The sequence below is a fragment of the Sus scrofa genome, chromosome 5, assembly GCF_054392235.1.
Source record: "Sus scrofa isolate SSC_HxYL_T2T_F1_AM1 chromosome 5, Sscrofa_HxYL_maternal_Yorkshire_Landrace_v2.0, whole genome shotgun sequence".
In the NCBI taxonomy this organism is placed as follows: domain Eukaryota; kingdom Metazoa; phylum Chordata; class Mammalia; order Artiodactyla; family Suidae; genus Sus; species Sus scrofa.
This window is the reverse complement of record NC_139387.1, coordinates 76,053,039-76,067,557: the sequence shown is the minus strand read 5'-3', so window position 1 is coordinate 76,067,557 and position 14,519 is coordinate 76,053,039. Positions and strand designations below refer to the sequence as shown.

General features: G+C 56.9%; 1 protein-coding gene across 50 annotated transcripts in view; it reads right to left on the bottom strand.

Annotated features, from left to right (window-relative positions):
* The window catches only part of CACNA1C (calcium voltage-gated channel subunit alpha1 C), a 438,324-nt gene that overhangs the window by 376,670 nt on the left and 47,135 nt on the right, over positions 1-14,519 (bottom strand). For all 50 annotated transcript variants that reach the window (XM_084957093.1, XM_084957107.1, XM_084957092.1 and 47 more), the window contains exons 2-3: positions 13,061-13,382; positions 9,369-9,474 (exon numbers count right to left, since the gene is read on the bottom strand). In XM_084957093.1, coding sequence (XP_084813219.1) covers positions 9,369-9,474; positions 13,061-13,344 — 390 coding nt within the window. In that variant the 5' untranslated portion in view covers positions 13,345-13,382. The remainder of the gene's footprint in view (positions 1-9,368; positions 9,475-13,060; positions 13,383-14,519) is intronic.

The window sequence follows — 14,519 nt, the reverse complement described above, 5'->3', positions numbered from 1 at the left end:
CTCCCCCCCACAAACAAAGCCAGGAAACCCCACGTCAACAGTCTTCGCAACAAAGCTCTTTAAAGCCCCCGCAGTATACAGTCTGTGAGGGAGAACAGTACCAAGTATCTTTCTGATTTTCCTTCATTTTGGTCGAGTCCTAAAAATAACTTTTGTGTAGTGATTATGCCTCCATGTCCTCCCTTTAGCAAGTGGGCGTGAGTGCTGTCAGCTTGTGCTGCGATGGATTCAAGGAAGAATCCATACGCCCTCGGGGTCAAAAAGGACTCACCTTTCCAGCCCCACCTTGAGGATGCAGACACTGGGCCCGGCCACGTGTCAGGGCAGGAGAGGAGAGGGTTTGGGTATGGGCACCCATTCGTCCTCACCACCCAGCGTAGCACCAGGGTGTTTCTGGTCACAGGGGTGACCGTCCCCTCCCTTTCCAGGTTGCTGGAGGACTGAACGAGGTGCCAGTGGGAGGCACGGAGCCTGGGACAGAAGCACACACAAAGGTCGGGTGTTGTACCCAAGGGCCCAGGCCAGCAGTGGCCGTGCAGGACATCCAGCCCCAGCTCAGTGCTCACTCCTTTGCCTGAGTTTCAGGTCAACCTGGCCTCCCGCCCCCAAAGTGGGGGGATGATGCAAATGAGCAGACACCTTTGGGACCAGGACAGGCTGTCATCATGTGCACTGGGCGCTCGGCCTAGAGGCAGAGATGGAGACCAGGCCCTCCTCCTCTGAGAGCAGAAGCTGAGGCTGGAGCCCAGGAGGCACTGCAGCTGGGCGGACACGCCTCTCCAGCCCCCAGGGGGAGCTGGGACCTGTCCTGTGGGATGGCAGATGGCTCCCTCCTGAACCTGGTGCAGAGAAGCTGCCAGGTAACTAGGGCAGCAGTGCCAAGACCAGAGCCTCCAGAGGCACCCCGGTGTCCCCGAGGCATTCTCACAGGTGCCCTCATCGTGATTCTGTGACCCGCACCTTCTGGGGCTTCTCCTCTTGGTGACATCCACCCGGGCCACAGGCGGCACACAGAAGGTCCCAGACGTGAGAAGACACAATACCTCTCACGATGCCTCCCTATGCCCCCCTGGGGGGAACCAAGCCCCCCCCCGATCCTCACCCTCAGAACAACACCCCACCCTGCAGCAGGGCCCGTGAGCATCCTCAGACCCAGGCTCCAGGGGCCCGTGCCCCCGCCACTGCTGCCTTGACTCCTGCCTCACCCTCACCCACAGTTGGACCTGGGGGGCCTCCTGAGGACACAGCGGCCGTGCACGTGCCGGGGAGAGGGGAGTGACCAGGTACTGCTCGCTGTCCCTGAGGCGGGGAGGGCCGCCCCGTCTGCTTGTGGGGCCCCTTCATCCACACACTGTAGCCTGGTGGGTGGGGGGACTAGAGCCACCTCTCAGCCTCCACACCTTTTTCCACAAGGCCTGACACCCCCCCCGCACCTCTCCCCCCACCGCTGGCACACACACCCTATGCCCCGTTACTCTCTGGGCCTCCCCCTTGTCTCCAGAGACAGGATGTTTCAGACCCTGACTTTGCGCACAGACCTCAGACAGACAAGCCTGTGTTTCAGACGTTTTCTGCATTTGAGGAGGCCAGGCAGGCCGCAGGACCCCGGCAAGGGAAGTCCTCACAGCCAGAGCACTGGACTAGGTGCCCGTGAGGGGCCGCTCAGAGGGAGAGTCCGGGCCTCGCAGGAAGCCAATGACTCCCGCTGGCCCCCGGCCCCCACCCCCACCCCCGCCACACCACTCCCATCCAGCCTGGAAAGGTCAGGAACTAAATTGGGAGCTTGGCTCTGAGCTCTCACATCCCTAAGTCATCTTGAGAAGAGGCTGCGGGAAAAGTTCACAGGGGAACCTGCCAGGAAAGGGGTCAAGGCCCCAGGCAGGGCACGTCTGTTCCAATGACAGAGTGCCGACTGCCATCGTGAGAACTCAGCTCCACCCCCGGCCGCTGGCATTTCCATCTTCTCCTCTGGGACCAGCCGCGACACCTCCGTGGGAGTCACCACCTTGGTCTGTCCAGGAAGTGGAGTGACGAGGCCACAGACAGTGGAGCCGGAACTGGGGACGATGACCCCAGCTCGGGTCACTGCCCTTACACCTGCTTTGAGATCACAGCTCCCCACTCATCCATCTCCAGCGCCTTCCAGATAGCACTGAGGGGCTCCAGACACCTCCAGACTCACAGACACAACACCCCCTGCATCACTGTGAACAGACCCTCACATTCGTGGCACACTTGCTGCGTGAGGTCCCGATGACAGAGGCAAACACCCTCCCTGAGGCCACGGAGGGCCGGACCCATAGGCATTAAGGGTCTTGAGACCCATGCACCTGGACACCTGGGCTGGAACCCCTGCTCCCCTGCGTCATGGCTGTGCTGCCCAGGGCAAGCTCCTCCACTTCTCTGTGCCTCATCTTTCTTGTCTCTAAATTGTGGTGGTTCTAACTCTCAAGGGTCTCCCAGGGGTGCAGAGAGGGCCAGGCCAGTGGGCACTGCCTGGTTCTCAGAGCGGTGCCTGCGGTATAGCGTGGCCCCACAGCGTGGACGTCTCTGTCATCATTAGGGGGGTGGCTGAGCTAACACTTGTCATGGAGAAGCAGGAACAAAGGGAGCAAAGGAGGACAAACTCCTAAGAAGCCAAAATCGACGTTCTCAGGTCCACAGGCGGGAGCTGACGCACTTCACTCCTGTGAGCCCCTCGGTCCTCCTGCTCCCACCGAGCACACGGCTGGATGGAGCTGCTGACCCATTTCCAGGCCACAGGAGCAGGGGCACACATCCTGAGGCCCGTCCCTGAGAAGCACGAGGGGCCCCTCCGGGACCCCAGCTCCAAGACACCGAGCTGCCCCCTGCCTCACGATGGCTTCGCAGCCTGACAGCAGGTTCAACACCCGAAATGTCGGAGGCTGGTGCAGCACTGGAAAGGGGTGAAATAGACCCAGAATTTCCTTTTAAAGATCCGGAGATTTGATATTTACATTCTAGAAAGACCTTCCTCAAACACACTTAGGTTAAAAGGAGCTCGGTGCATGAAAGGCGTGCCATTACACAGCACGTGAATGTATTTGTCGAACAATCCCCCCAAATGAAGACAAATGGATAAAAACAGAGCAAGAGGTGTCACATACTTAGACTTCAAAGCCTCGTCCCGCTCACCCTGTCCACTGCCTACTGCAGAGTGGATGGTGCCTCTTGCGCTCGGGAGGGGAACCCTTTCATCGCGCACGGGGCTCCCTCTGCCTGTCAGACACCTGGCCTGGGTGCGGCTGCCCTGCACTGGCTTCCCCACGCATCCTGCATCTCTCCCCACGGCACTGGTCCTGGGGACAGGGCTTCTCCACCACGGGCAGTTCTAAACCTGGTGCTGTCTGTGACGGTGAAGGCTGGGAAGGGGATGCCCGCCCTGCCCCGTCCAGGGAGCCACGACGCCTCGGGACATGGAGGCAGCGGTCACATGACATTAAGGACGCAGGCCCACCCCACACCATGGCGTCTGTGTTTCAAGGGCAGACCACCTCCTTCTCTGGTGTCAGTGTCCTCATCTGAAAAATGGGACGACAAGAGCAAGATCCCAGAGGGTTATTAGGAGGCTTAAATGACTGGGTAGATATGGCACTGTGGCCAGTGTCTGCACACGACTCTGTGGCCAGTGTCTGCACACGGCACTGTGGTCAGCATCTGCACACGGAGCAAACACATACACAGGGCCCATCAGGACTGAGCTAAGAGACTCAGGGTCAGCAATCCTGTAACTCGGGTTACCTCAGTGTTTACCCAATTTATTTTGCAACAGAACCAAGCTTTTGTTTCATAAAAGTTAACGCTGCCGGGGGTGTTTAATCTCTGGGGCACCTTCCCTTCTCCCTCCTGCTCTGCTCACAAAGTCCCTCATTGGCAGAACACAGGGTGGGAGCCACCAGCAGCCCTCACGCACCAGTCACTTTGCTCCTCTGAACCAAAGGGAGACCATCTGGCAGGGCCCTGCCTCTCCCCCCACCACCTCATCCTCCTGTCCACTGGCTCAACAAATATTTATCAAGAGTCCGGCGTATGCCAGCTCCTGCCCCAGGCACCGGGGAGAGAGCAATGATCCAGTCTCTACCCTCAAGTAAACAAGTAAATAGATATGATCATTTACTGTCAGGGATTAGGAACCATGTGTGCAAAGCACCGGCGCCTGGTGGTCACTCGATAAAGGTAACTATAATAACTAAGCCGTATCTGCGGCCCCCACCTGCCAGGAGAGATGCAAACAGAAAGGTTCAGTGACTGAGGGAGGCCACACAGTCCAGGCCTCTCTCCTGGGTCAGCCCCTGCGACCCCGGCCCAGAGCAGTTCAGCTGCACCCTCCAAGGGGATCCCTCCCAGATGAAGCACCTTCCGGAGGCCGGAGGACCAGGCAGGCTGCGATGGGGACCACGTGGCCCATACCCTGTGGTCACCTGTCCCTGTGTTTCACAAGCCCATCTGCGCAGAGCTTGGACCTCTGTGTGAGGACACACCTGCCGACAGCAGCCCTGACTCTCCCTCTGCCGTGACTGTGACTCGTGATGCGTGGACACCCCACAGAGACCTCTTGCCCCAGAGCAAACCTGAGGACAAAAGTGTGCCCTCTCCCTGCAAGAGGACGAGGGCTGAGGTGACTCTGCTCACCCCTCAAACACCAGCTCTCACCCGCCTCGGGGCCCAGGGCTCCTTCTCTAGCCACGGAGGCCCCTCTGCCCCTCCCTGAGCAGTAGGACCAGAGCATACACACCCAGCCCCCTAGGTAAGAGTCGCCAGAAACAAAAGCCTCTGCCCCCTCTCCCACAAAAGCTCTTCCGGAGAGCCACGGGGTTCACCTGTTTCCAGGACCAGTCTCAGTGGCCCCCAGCCTCCGGCCGGGAGCTTTCCAGGCAGCACACACCATCCTGTGTGGGCACGGCTCTAAGGGTCCATGTGCCTTGACTCACCCACCCTCATGGCCAGCCTAGGCCACCATGCTCACTGTCACCCCCAATTCACAGTATAAGTGGGAAACCAGACAACCCAAGCCTTCTTCCCAGCACTCAGGCCTCTCTGACCAGCATACTCCCCTCTCGACCACCCATGACTCCTCTGGCCTCCTCCCACCTACCTCCACCTCCAGGTACTGCCTGGCTCTGGCTCCAGAAAGCACACAGCCCTATTCTCTGGACAAGGTCAAGTGTCAAATATATCCTCTTCATATTTCCACCTAAGCCAAGTCTGTGTGGACCTCAGGGCTTGCAGGAAACTGGGAGGTTCCCACACACCATGAGTCCACTCTGCTGGCAACAGGCTCAAGAGACGTGGTCCAATTTACCTGCAGGGCAGTGGCGGTGGGAGGGGGTCATGGTGCCATTTCTATGGGCTGCTGTGCGTGGCAGGCAGCACTGCCAAAAACAAGACTGTGAATGATGCAGAAAGAAGCATCATGTCATGGACCAGTTCCCGTTTCCTTCTGCTCCACTAGCACCAGGAAAAGATAACAAAGATGAAGGATTTGGGTGCAACAGCCTATGTTAGATGGAGCATAAAACAAACAGAACCTTACTTAAATAATGAGGAAAAGACCCAAAAAAATGCCATACTAGAACACTGTTCATCTCCTGGAAAGAGAAGGGAGCAAAGTGCTAGGAAAATAAACGGGGTTCTATTAAGCAGGTGGGGGAGGAAGGGGCTGGAGAGAAGGGAGGAAGCCAAGAGATTTCTCAGAGAAGCCACCCAGGAGTGGCGGTGAACCCACAGTGGGCAGGGGGCCCCTCCCCACAATGGTGCCAGTGTCTCTGCTAAAAGGATTATTCTTGGACCCGACAGTCGGAAACCTCTAGGCAGTTGACGTGTCTTTTCTTTCTGTTCAGATCCTGAGCCGTGGGGAGAGGGAGCGCTGATGGGGACCCACCCACAGGACATAAACATTCTGGTCACTTTTCCCAAAAGGCTTAGAAACACCGACTCCGGGGGCAGGGGATGGTTTGCAGGCATTGTAGCCCATTCCCCAGGTGACTCTTGGGACTCCAGAACTGCCACGTCTCACTATAAAACCAGCTACGAGAGTCGCTGGGAATTCTCCAGCTGCATTTCAGGGGACCCCGTTCTGGTGTGACAGGGGGTGTCTCTGTCATCAAAACTCAACACATCGTTGTAGCACCTCCTCCTCAAGGACCGCTGAGGCTGCAGCAGGATCTCCTCCCTCACGGAGCCCCAAGCCCAGCTCATGCTGTGGTCCAGCCAGACACAAGTGTGAACCAGCGCCCGGTTCATTTTGATGTGTTCAAGTCTCTGCTCTTTTAGCTTCTGAGACTCTGCTCTCTCTAACTTCCCTCCGACTCTCTGGCCAACCCCCCAACCAAGGGCCTTTACCCTCCTCCTCCTTCCCCCGAGACCCACACAGTCCAGGCTCTCCAGGCCCTGCCCCTCCCTCTGCACCTGCAGCAGGTACTCAGAGCCAGGCCTGGGGTTCTTCCATCCATCCACCTATCCCCGTCCCTCTCCAGCAAAAACTGCCACCAGAGCTTAGACCCACACCTGCCCCGATAGGACATCTCCTCCTGCACCTTCCAGGGGCTCCTTGGTTGAACTCAAATTGTCTCCCTCACTCCCGCCCTGGCCCTTAAATGTGACCTTCTCCTGAAGTCCTTCCCCTGGCCCACAGCACCTAGTGACCACATCACCCTACCACGAAGAGTTTTAAAAATGCATATTCCTGGCCCATGCCCCCGAACTACTAAATCTGAGTCAGATCTTCCAAAACGTTGGAGTCTGTGCCATTCGAGCTCTCCAGGCGTTTACAACAACCAAGCAGGGTTGGGAGTCACTGCGCTGGTCCATGGGCCTGGCCAACCTGAGAGATGCTGGTCCAGGCCTCTGGAAAGAGCTTGGAGCCAGAGACATCGTCTACAAACAATTTCCGTAGAAAGGGAAGGAAAAATTGCAGAAGTAACTGAGTTCACCGAGGGAGAGGACAGAAAAGCAAGATGAGAGGCGCAGACAGAACCCTGGTCCAAGTCCAGGAGATGCAGGAAAAGGAGCTAGAAGAAGCAGGGAAATGGTGACAGAGGTGACAGGGACTAGATAGTAACTGGGTCCCAAAGCCACAGTTTGGGGGAAAGTTTTGCAAAGGGGCTTCTGATGACAGAAACTCCTGCAGCAGGAAGAAGGGGCGCGTCCTGACCATGACACCCATGGTGCAGCATCCCTGGGCAGGTCAGCATCCTGATGCATCCGCCGCGGGGGCTTCATCCGCCACAGGGCAGGGGGGCGGGGGGGTGAGGCGCTCTGCTTGGTTGTCTGTTTAGGGGTTTTTTTATACCCCTTGCCATTCGTCCATTGGCCCTCACTGCCCCAGGATAGAGCAGAAAGGAGGTCAGGGTGCAGACCCTTCCTCAGGGAGATTCCCATTAAAACTTTACACATGTATGTGCACGTGTGTCCATCAAAGGCTCAGGGATAGAGCACAACCAGGGAAGCACTTCCGTGTGTATCTGTGTGGGTCTGTGCGTGTCCGTGTGTTGGTATCTATGTGTGTCCATGTGTTTGTGTATATGTACCTGTGGGTCTGTGTGAGTGTGTATATGTGTGTCCATGTCTGTGTCCTTTTGTGTGTGTGTGTGTGTATGTGTGCACACGCACGTGCCTGCCTTTAGGGTGGAGGAACCCCTCCTCTTCCCCACACGCTTCCTTAACTAAGTCACTGCCCAACCTCTGGCTCAAGAGGGGCAGCAGCTGCCTTAGCAACGAGAACCCCTCCAGCCCCTCACTCTCTCGGGCACCCCCAGATCCCTAGTGTCACTCCCCAACAAATCCTGGTGGCCCTACCTCCGCTCTCCCTCCACCTGAAAGCCCCCCCTACTGCCTTGACAGGTGTGGGCCTGGTGCCTCTGCCACCCTTTTTTCAAAACAGCTTTATTGGGGTACAATTTACACACCATGAAACTGGCCGGACGTGAGTGCACGACCTGAGATCTTTAGTCGTCACATTGTGCAACCATCACCACCATCTGGGTCTAGAGCAGGCCCATCGCTCTGGGGAGTGACCTCCAAACCGCAGTCCCTCCACTCCAGCCTAGAGGTGTGGGCCCAGCACGCCCACCTGTGCGGCATCCAAGCCCTGCTAGTCCCCAGCTCTGGGCTGAGGGGCCCCAATGCTTCACTGGCTTCCAGTTGCACGCGATTCTTCTCTTCTCGGTTTCAGAGTAAGCATGAAGCTACAGGGGTTTGGGGAGAAAAAGTGACACCAATGGAAGAGGCTCCTGCTTTTCCAGGGGCCATCTGTGACACTCCTCGTGTATTTCTGTCGACATGGCAAAGGTTTCTGGCCTGCTAAGAGGCGAGGTCACGCCCCAGAAGGCTGCATGAACTTGGGCCAAGGCTCTGGCGGCCGTGTCCTCACTCCACTCACCAGCCAGCTAGGGGTCTGACCCCCCGCTCCACCTCCCTGAGATGGGCCGGCAGCGCACCGAACATCAGAGGGACTTGCCGAAGGGCCCAGAAAAAGTGTCAATGGCTAAAAGGCAGGAAAACACATCGCCCCAGGACATCAGGAGAAGCCAGAGACAGCGGAGGGTGGCTTGAGACCCTCCCGCTTCTCCCAGAAACTGTCACAGGACAGTCCAGTCTCACAGACCAGAGGAAGGTGCAGACAACAGGAAGGATGCGCTTTACAGGGGTCATGTGGGCGCTATGGTGCCCTGGGAGGGGAGGGCAGAGGCGGGCCAAGCATCCCCGGCGCCCGGTTTGGCCAGCTGCATTCCGCAGGCCTGCTCCCCCCGTGCCCAGACGGCGCAGAGGCCTTTGTGATGACTTCACCCTCGGCCCAAAGTAAACAGTCTCCACACTTTTTCCATGGACACATACTAACCCCAAACTGCCAGCCCTGGCCTCCCCACTGTCCAGATGGAAAGTTGCCTTTCCCAAGAACATTAAACCTTTTACACTAAACAGTACATCTTGGCTGCAAACCACAAACTTTCCTAAAAGCTTCCTAGAAATTATTTACCGTGCGCCGATCGGCAGATCACCTGAGCAAATCCCACCAGCGGAACAGACGCCCTGCAAACGACGCCCGACGATCCCGAGAGCATGCTGGCCCCTGCAAACACCTGCCCCTGAGGACAGGGACACTCCCAGCACCCACGGGCGCGCCCAGAACGCACACTCATGCACACCCAGCTCAGACCACCAGAATGCAATCCTCTCTCTGAAAACAGGCTAACCTTAGACATGTGCCGATTTGAACAAAGAGGTAAAGAGACTTCGAGATGGAGCTGGGCCGACCTCTGTGCAGCGAACATGGTCTGGCTTGAATGCACATGATCCAAGCTCAGGTCTGCGCCGAGGGGCAGGCAGAGACGCCACGGTGCACTTACCAGGTTGGAGTTGGTGGCGTTGGAGTCATCCTCCGGAAAGGGGATATAGATCGCTAAGGCCACGCAATTGGCAAAAATGGTCAGTAAAATAATGATTTCAAATGGCCTGAGGGAGGGCGTTAAGGAAGGTAATGCCACGGAAAGCACCCGTGAAACAAACATACACAGATATATATTTTAAAAATGAATCAAAGGTTCGTAAGAATTTTGTTTAAACAATACATTCCAAGCCCCTTGTATTCTGAGAAGAAACATATGCCTTTTTAAGTGCTTCTCATGGGGCCCTGCCAAAATTTTTCCTAATATGTCAAAAGCAGTGGAGGCCAGTCGCGTGCCAGAGTAAACACAGATTTCTGAAACTTTTTTCCCTTCTTTTATTTATTTAGATTGAGCCGGACTTCATTTTCCCTCATGTGTGCTCGGAGTTGCTTTTAAAGAGCGGGGCCTGTTCCACCCAGGACCGCCAGCCCCCGGCAGCCCCCTCCTCCAGCTCTCTTGCCTGCACAGGGCTCGACCAGCCTGGGGTGGGGGAGGCGGAACCCGCCCATTCGAGGCAGAGACCTGACTTGAAGACTTTTCACTGGAATTTGGAGATAGTATTTTCAACCTTTCTCCTTGAAGTTCAGAGTAGTGGCTCTGTTCTTGCCCCTTGTTCTCTGGCTGCTTCCAGAGAGCCTGCAGAGGGCCAGGGGCTCTGGGTCCAGGACCTGAGCAGTGTGCACTGCGAGCTCCAGAGGGCGGCTGTTTTTGCACAGAGGCCTCGAGCAGCTTCAGTCTGCAGAGACCCTGGGTCCCAGGTCTTCTTGACCCTCCCGCGGGCCGTGCTGGGGTCCAGAGGGATAAGCCACGGTTCACTCCCCACACCCAGGGAGGCCCTTGTGCCCGGATTTCTGCATCAAACTATCAGGATAGACACCTTCTTGAGAGAAAAATGGGCAGCTATGATAACACCCCTTCCACCCTGAATTCTCAATTGAGAGCTGGGGGGTGGGGTGGGGGTGGGGGACTTCAGAGAAAGGGCCTGGTTTCTGCTCTTCTGGCTCCACTCCCCCAACCACGGCCAATTTCCAGCCTTGTCCGTGGAGCCTCACAGGAGGACGAAGAAGACAGGGACAGATGTTCCTGAAAGAAGGGACCTCCTCCATTTCCTGGGGAAACCTGCGCTCACAAAGCTAACACATCCTGAAGCAGAACGAGACCTCGGAGGTCGTCACATCCAAACCTCTGAGACCCAGAGAGCCTGAGAAACCTTCCCGAGACACACAGCAGGCACTGACCAGCCAGGACTAGAACCCAGATCTCTGACCACAGAGTCCACAGTTCACTGCTTAGCTGTGGATGGCCTCTGGTCTGTGTTACCAGGGCAGCTCGGGCTGGCAGGAATCTTAGTGATTACCTGGTTCAGGGCCTCCTGGTCAGTGCGCTGTCCAGCTCCTCGGCCCCATGGATCAACTGGGGGTCCACTCCCCCAGCACGCCCACCAGCACTGTCATTTTCTGCAGGGCCTTGATAGCAAGTCCTGCAGTGGGCCTGCTCAACCTCCCAATTGGACAGATGCAGAAATAAAACAACCTCTCCCAGATCCCGGACTGGCAAACTGCAGAGCCAGGTCCAGAACCAGATCTTCTGACTCATCTTTTCCAATGGGCCATGCTGCCCCTTGAGTTGGCCAAGGAGCGCCCGGAGACGAGGGGACCTTGACGGTGCCGGCAGAGATGCAGAGAGCACAGACAGGGCCGACACTTGCTAAAGGCACACTCCGGGCCAGGCCCTGCTCTGTCCACGCTCCACATATGTACACCGAGGAGGACATGCCATTATCATCCCATTTCTGAGTGAGGAGGAGGCCGAGGCACAAGGGCCCAGAGTCAGGCCGCCTGGGTGGGGTGGGACAGGGGGCTATGTGCATCAGGACTATTCTATGCTGCCCATCCTAAAGTCACCCTGAGCATTTTTAGGAAGTCAGCCCTTTTAGGCCCCCCTCCCTGCCCCCCCCCTTAGGAAAGTGACAGCCCCGGACTTTGGTCCAGTCATCTGCCCTGTGCTTCCCCAACGAGGGCAAGTGCCTCTCAGTTCAGTTGAGCCCTCCTCCGGCCCTAGACCCCAAATGTTAACCCATACCCCAAAGTGGGTGCCTCCTATGCTGTCAGTCCCCGGCCCCTCCATGTTAAAGTTGGGCACTGCTGGGAAGAGACTGTGCAAGGAAACCACTCAGGCAGGTAAGAAAAACTGCTGCCTGCAACATGGAGAAGCCAGGTCAGCCCTGTGATGCTGTGTCACCCTGGGTGGCCCAAGCATTTTTAAGCTGGCTTCTCTTCTGTGACAGCATCCAGGGAGCGCTAGAGGGCTGACACTCAGGCCACCTCCTTATCTGGCCAGCCAGCCCTCCCTGCAATCTGGGGATGTCACCAATCAGCACCACTGAGGCTGGTCCCTGTCCTTTCCTGCCCACCTTGGGGAGCTGGTGGCTGAGGCCCACGGCGGGCACCTTGTTAACACTGTGGCTGCCCCATCCAGGGCCTGACTCCAGCCTCCCAGGACTCGAGGTCTCTGTGGACGGCCTGTCACGCACATGCATGACGAAGGCCTGCTCCTGCATGACTCCCCTCCTGCCCTGAGTATTCACCCCCCTCCCCAGGCTGTGGAGTCACCTGACCTTTTATCGAGTGCCCAGGACTCCTTGTCAGGTTAGTCAGAGACAGGAAACCACAGCCCTGGGGACTGAGATGACCCATGACCCCTCAGAGCTCAGGTGGCAAAGTGGATCTGGGTCCCGGTGTGTCCCTCTGGGCTGGGTGGCATCCCCCAAGCAGATCTGGATTTGGGGCACCCAGATCTGGATGCCAGCCGTGACCTGGGTGAGTGCAGCTCCTCCAGGCCTCACGCCCCCTCTAGGCGTCCTGACCCAGAGGCACCAGCTCCCCTGTCCGTCACTGACCGTGTGGCTCTATAGGCTCGATATCATTATGGGGAAAGTCAGGGGCCTCTCCATGTCCCCCATCCCACAATTCCTAGATGAGAAGGGGCTGGCAATTGCACGGTGAGAGCCCAGCCCTTCAAAGCCATTTTCTTTGCAGGCCCCTCTCATTGGGTCCCACGCAGACCAAGGGGTCTGTCTGCAGGACTGCAGGCCTGTGCTCTCTGCTTCAGCGGCACCTGGACAGTTTAAACAGGACTGGGCGCAGCTCAGGCACCTGTGCTTTGTCCCACTCTCCCAAGTGATGCTGATATGCTCCAAACCTGGGCAGCACAGAACCAGGGCTGGTGCTGACCAGTGCCCTCTGGCCTCTCCCAGGCTTCTCTGCCCCAGAGGGAAGCACCTGCGCCAGCCCACCACTCGGCAGGAGCAGAAGAGGCTGGGGAGTGTCCATCCCGCCCGTTAGCGGGTCAGCCTGGTGACGGGATACTTCACCACCCCTTAGGCTTGTTTTCTCAAATACTGCTTCTTACATAAAAGAAAAAAAAAAAATCCCCAGGGAGCTTGCTATTCACGCAGATTCCTGGGCCCCATCTCCAAGCCTCTGACTTGTCAAGTCTGGGTAGGGCCTGGAAATCTGCATTCAGACAGCATCCGGCTGACAGAGGCAGCAGATCTGAGAACCCCCCACCTGCCCACCTGCCCACCTGCCCGGCCAGCACAGCCCACTGCCCAGCGGGCCTGGGGCCCCCCAGCCGCCCAGCACAAAGGATACTTCCACTCGACAATGCTGATGCACGCCCTCCGGATGGGGTTCTTGAGAGTCAGGCAGAGCAGGGCCCGGGGTGGGCGGGTGGCGGTGGTGCTGCCCTGCTTCTTGGGCTTCCCGTACTGCTGCCGCTTCCGCTGTGTGGAGCTGACCGTCGAGATGGTCGCGTTGCCGCCACTGCCCATCAGCTTGGCCTGCCGGGCTGCATCGATGGCTGCCTGCCAGGACAGGGCGGCCCCCGGTGTGGGGATGTGCTCGGGGGCCAGCCCGGCGGCGGCGTTGGCATTCATGTTGGCGTGAGCCGGGCGTGGGCTCCCATAGCTGGGTCCTGCAGGAGGAGAGGACAGGGGACAGCAGTTACTTGGGAGAACACAAGAGAGCCTGTGATGTTCTCTGGATCCCAGACTCACCACTCAAAAAAAAAAAAAAAAAAAAAAAAAACTTATTTCAAACTACTGCAGGAACCAGGGAGGTGGCACACAGAAGCATCAGTGTGTGATGCTGGGATTCTGTTCAGGTCCTAGATCAGGCTAGGTCAGCTGTGTGACCTTGGATGCGTCATGCCTTGCTCCAGTCTTACGGCCTCATTTTAGGCGGACAAGACATGAGACGTATGCATTATAGCACGTATGGACTTAGAAACACCCTGAGGAGAGGATGCAGAAAAAGACAAATATGCAACACACATCAATTAAATGCATATTTCTAAGAACACAAACAAACCGAATAAGATGGATGTTTATGGAAGGTGAGGAGGAGAATAGGATATGAGGACAGAAAAGAAGAATGAATGGAGGATGGATGGACGAGTGCGAGCCACTGCATGAATCAAGGCTGACATACAATGAATTAAAGGCTGTAATTCACTCAAATCTGCACCTGAGTCCCCCCAAATGAAAGTAAATATAATCAATGAAGGGGTCAAACCAAAACAAGGTCACATCCAGGTACCCCAAGCCTGTCTGATGGGTGTTAGATAGGAGGAGTTGGGGGCCGTGATGGGGTTTTTTGTTTGTTTGCTTGCTTTTTATGGCCACACCCACAGCATATGGAGGTTCCCAGGCTAGGCGTCCAATCGGAGCTGTTGCTGCCAGCCTACGCCAGAGCCACAGCACCACCAGGTCCGAGCCACATCTGCAACCTACACCACAGCTCACCGCCATGCCAGATCCTTAACCCACTAAGTGAGGCCAGGGATCGAACCCGCAACCTCATGGTTCCTAGTCGGATTCGTTTCTGCGGCACCACAACAGGAACTTCAGGTTCTGATGGTTTTAAATCATGTCAGCAGATTCTTTGACATTCTCTCCCTGAGAAATAGGACCTACACTCCCTCCTCCTGAAAGGGAGCTGGCCTTTTGTGACTGTTTTGACTCACAAGGCTCCACAGAGGCAACAGTAGATGTGATTTTCTCAGCTAGGTCAAAAACACGCAGCATCAGCCCTGGGCCTCCATGCTGTGGGG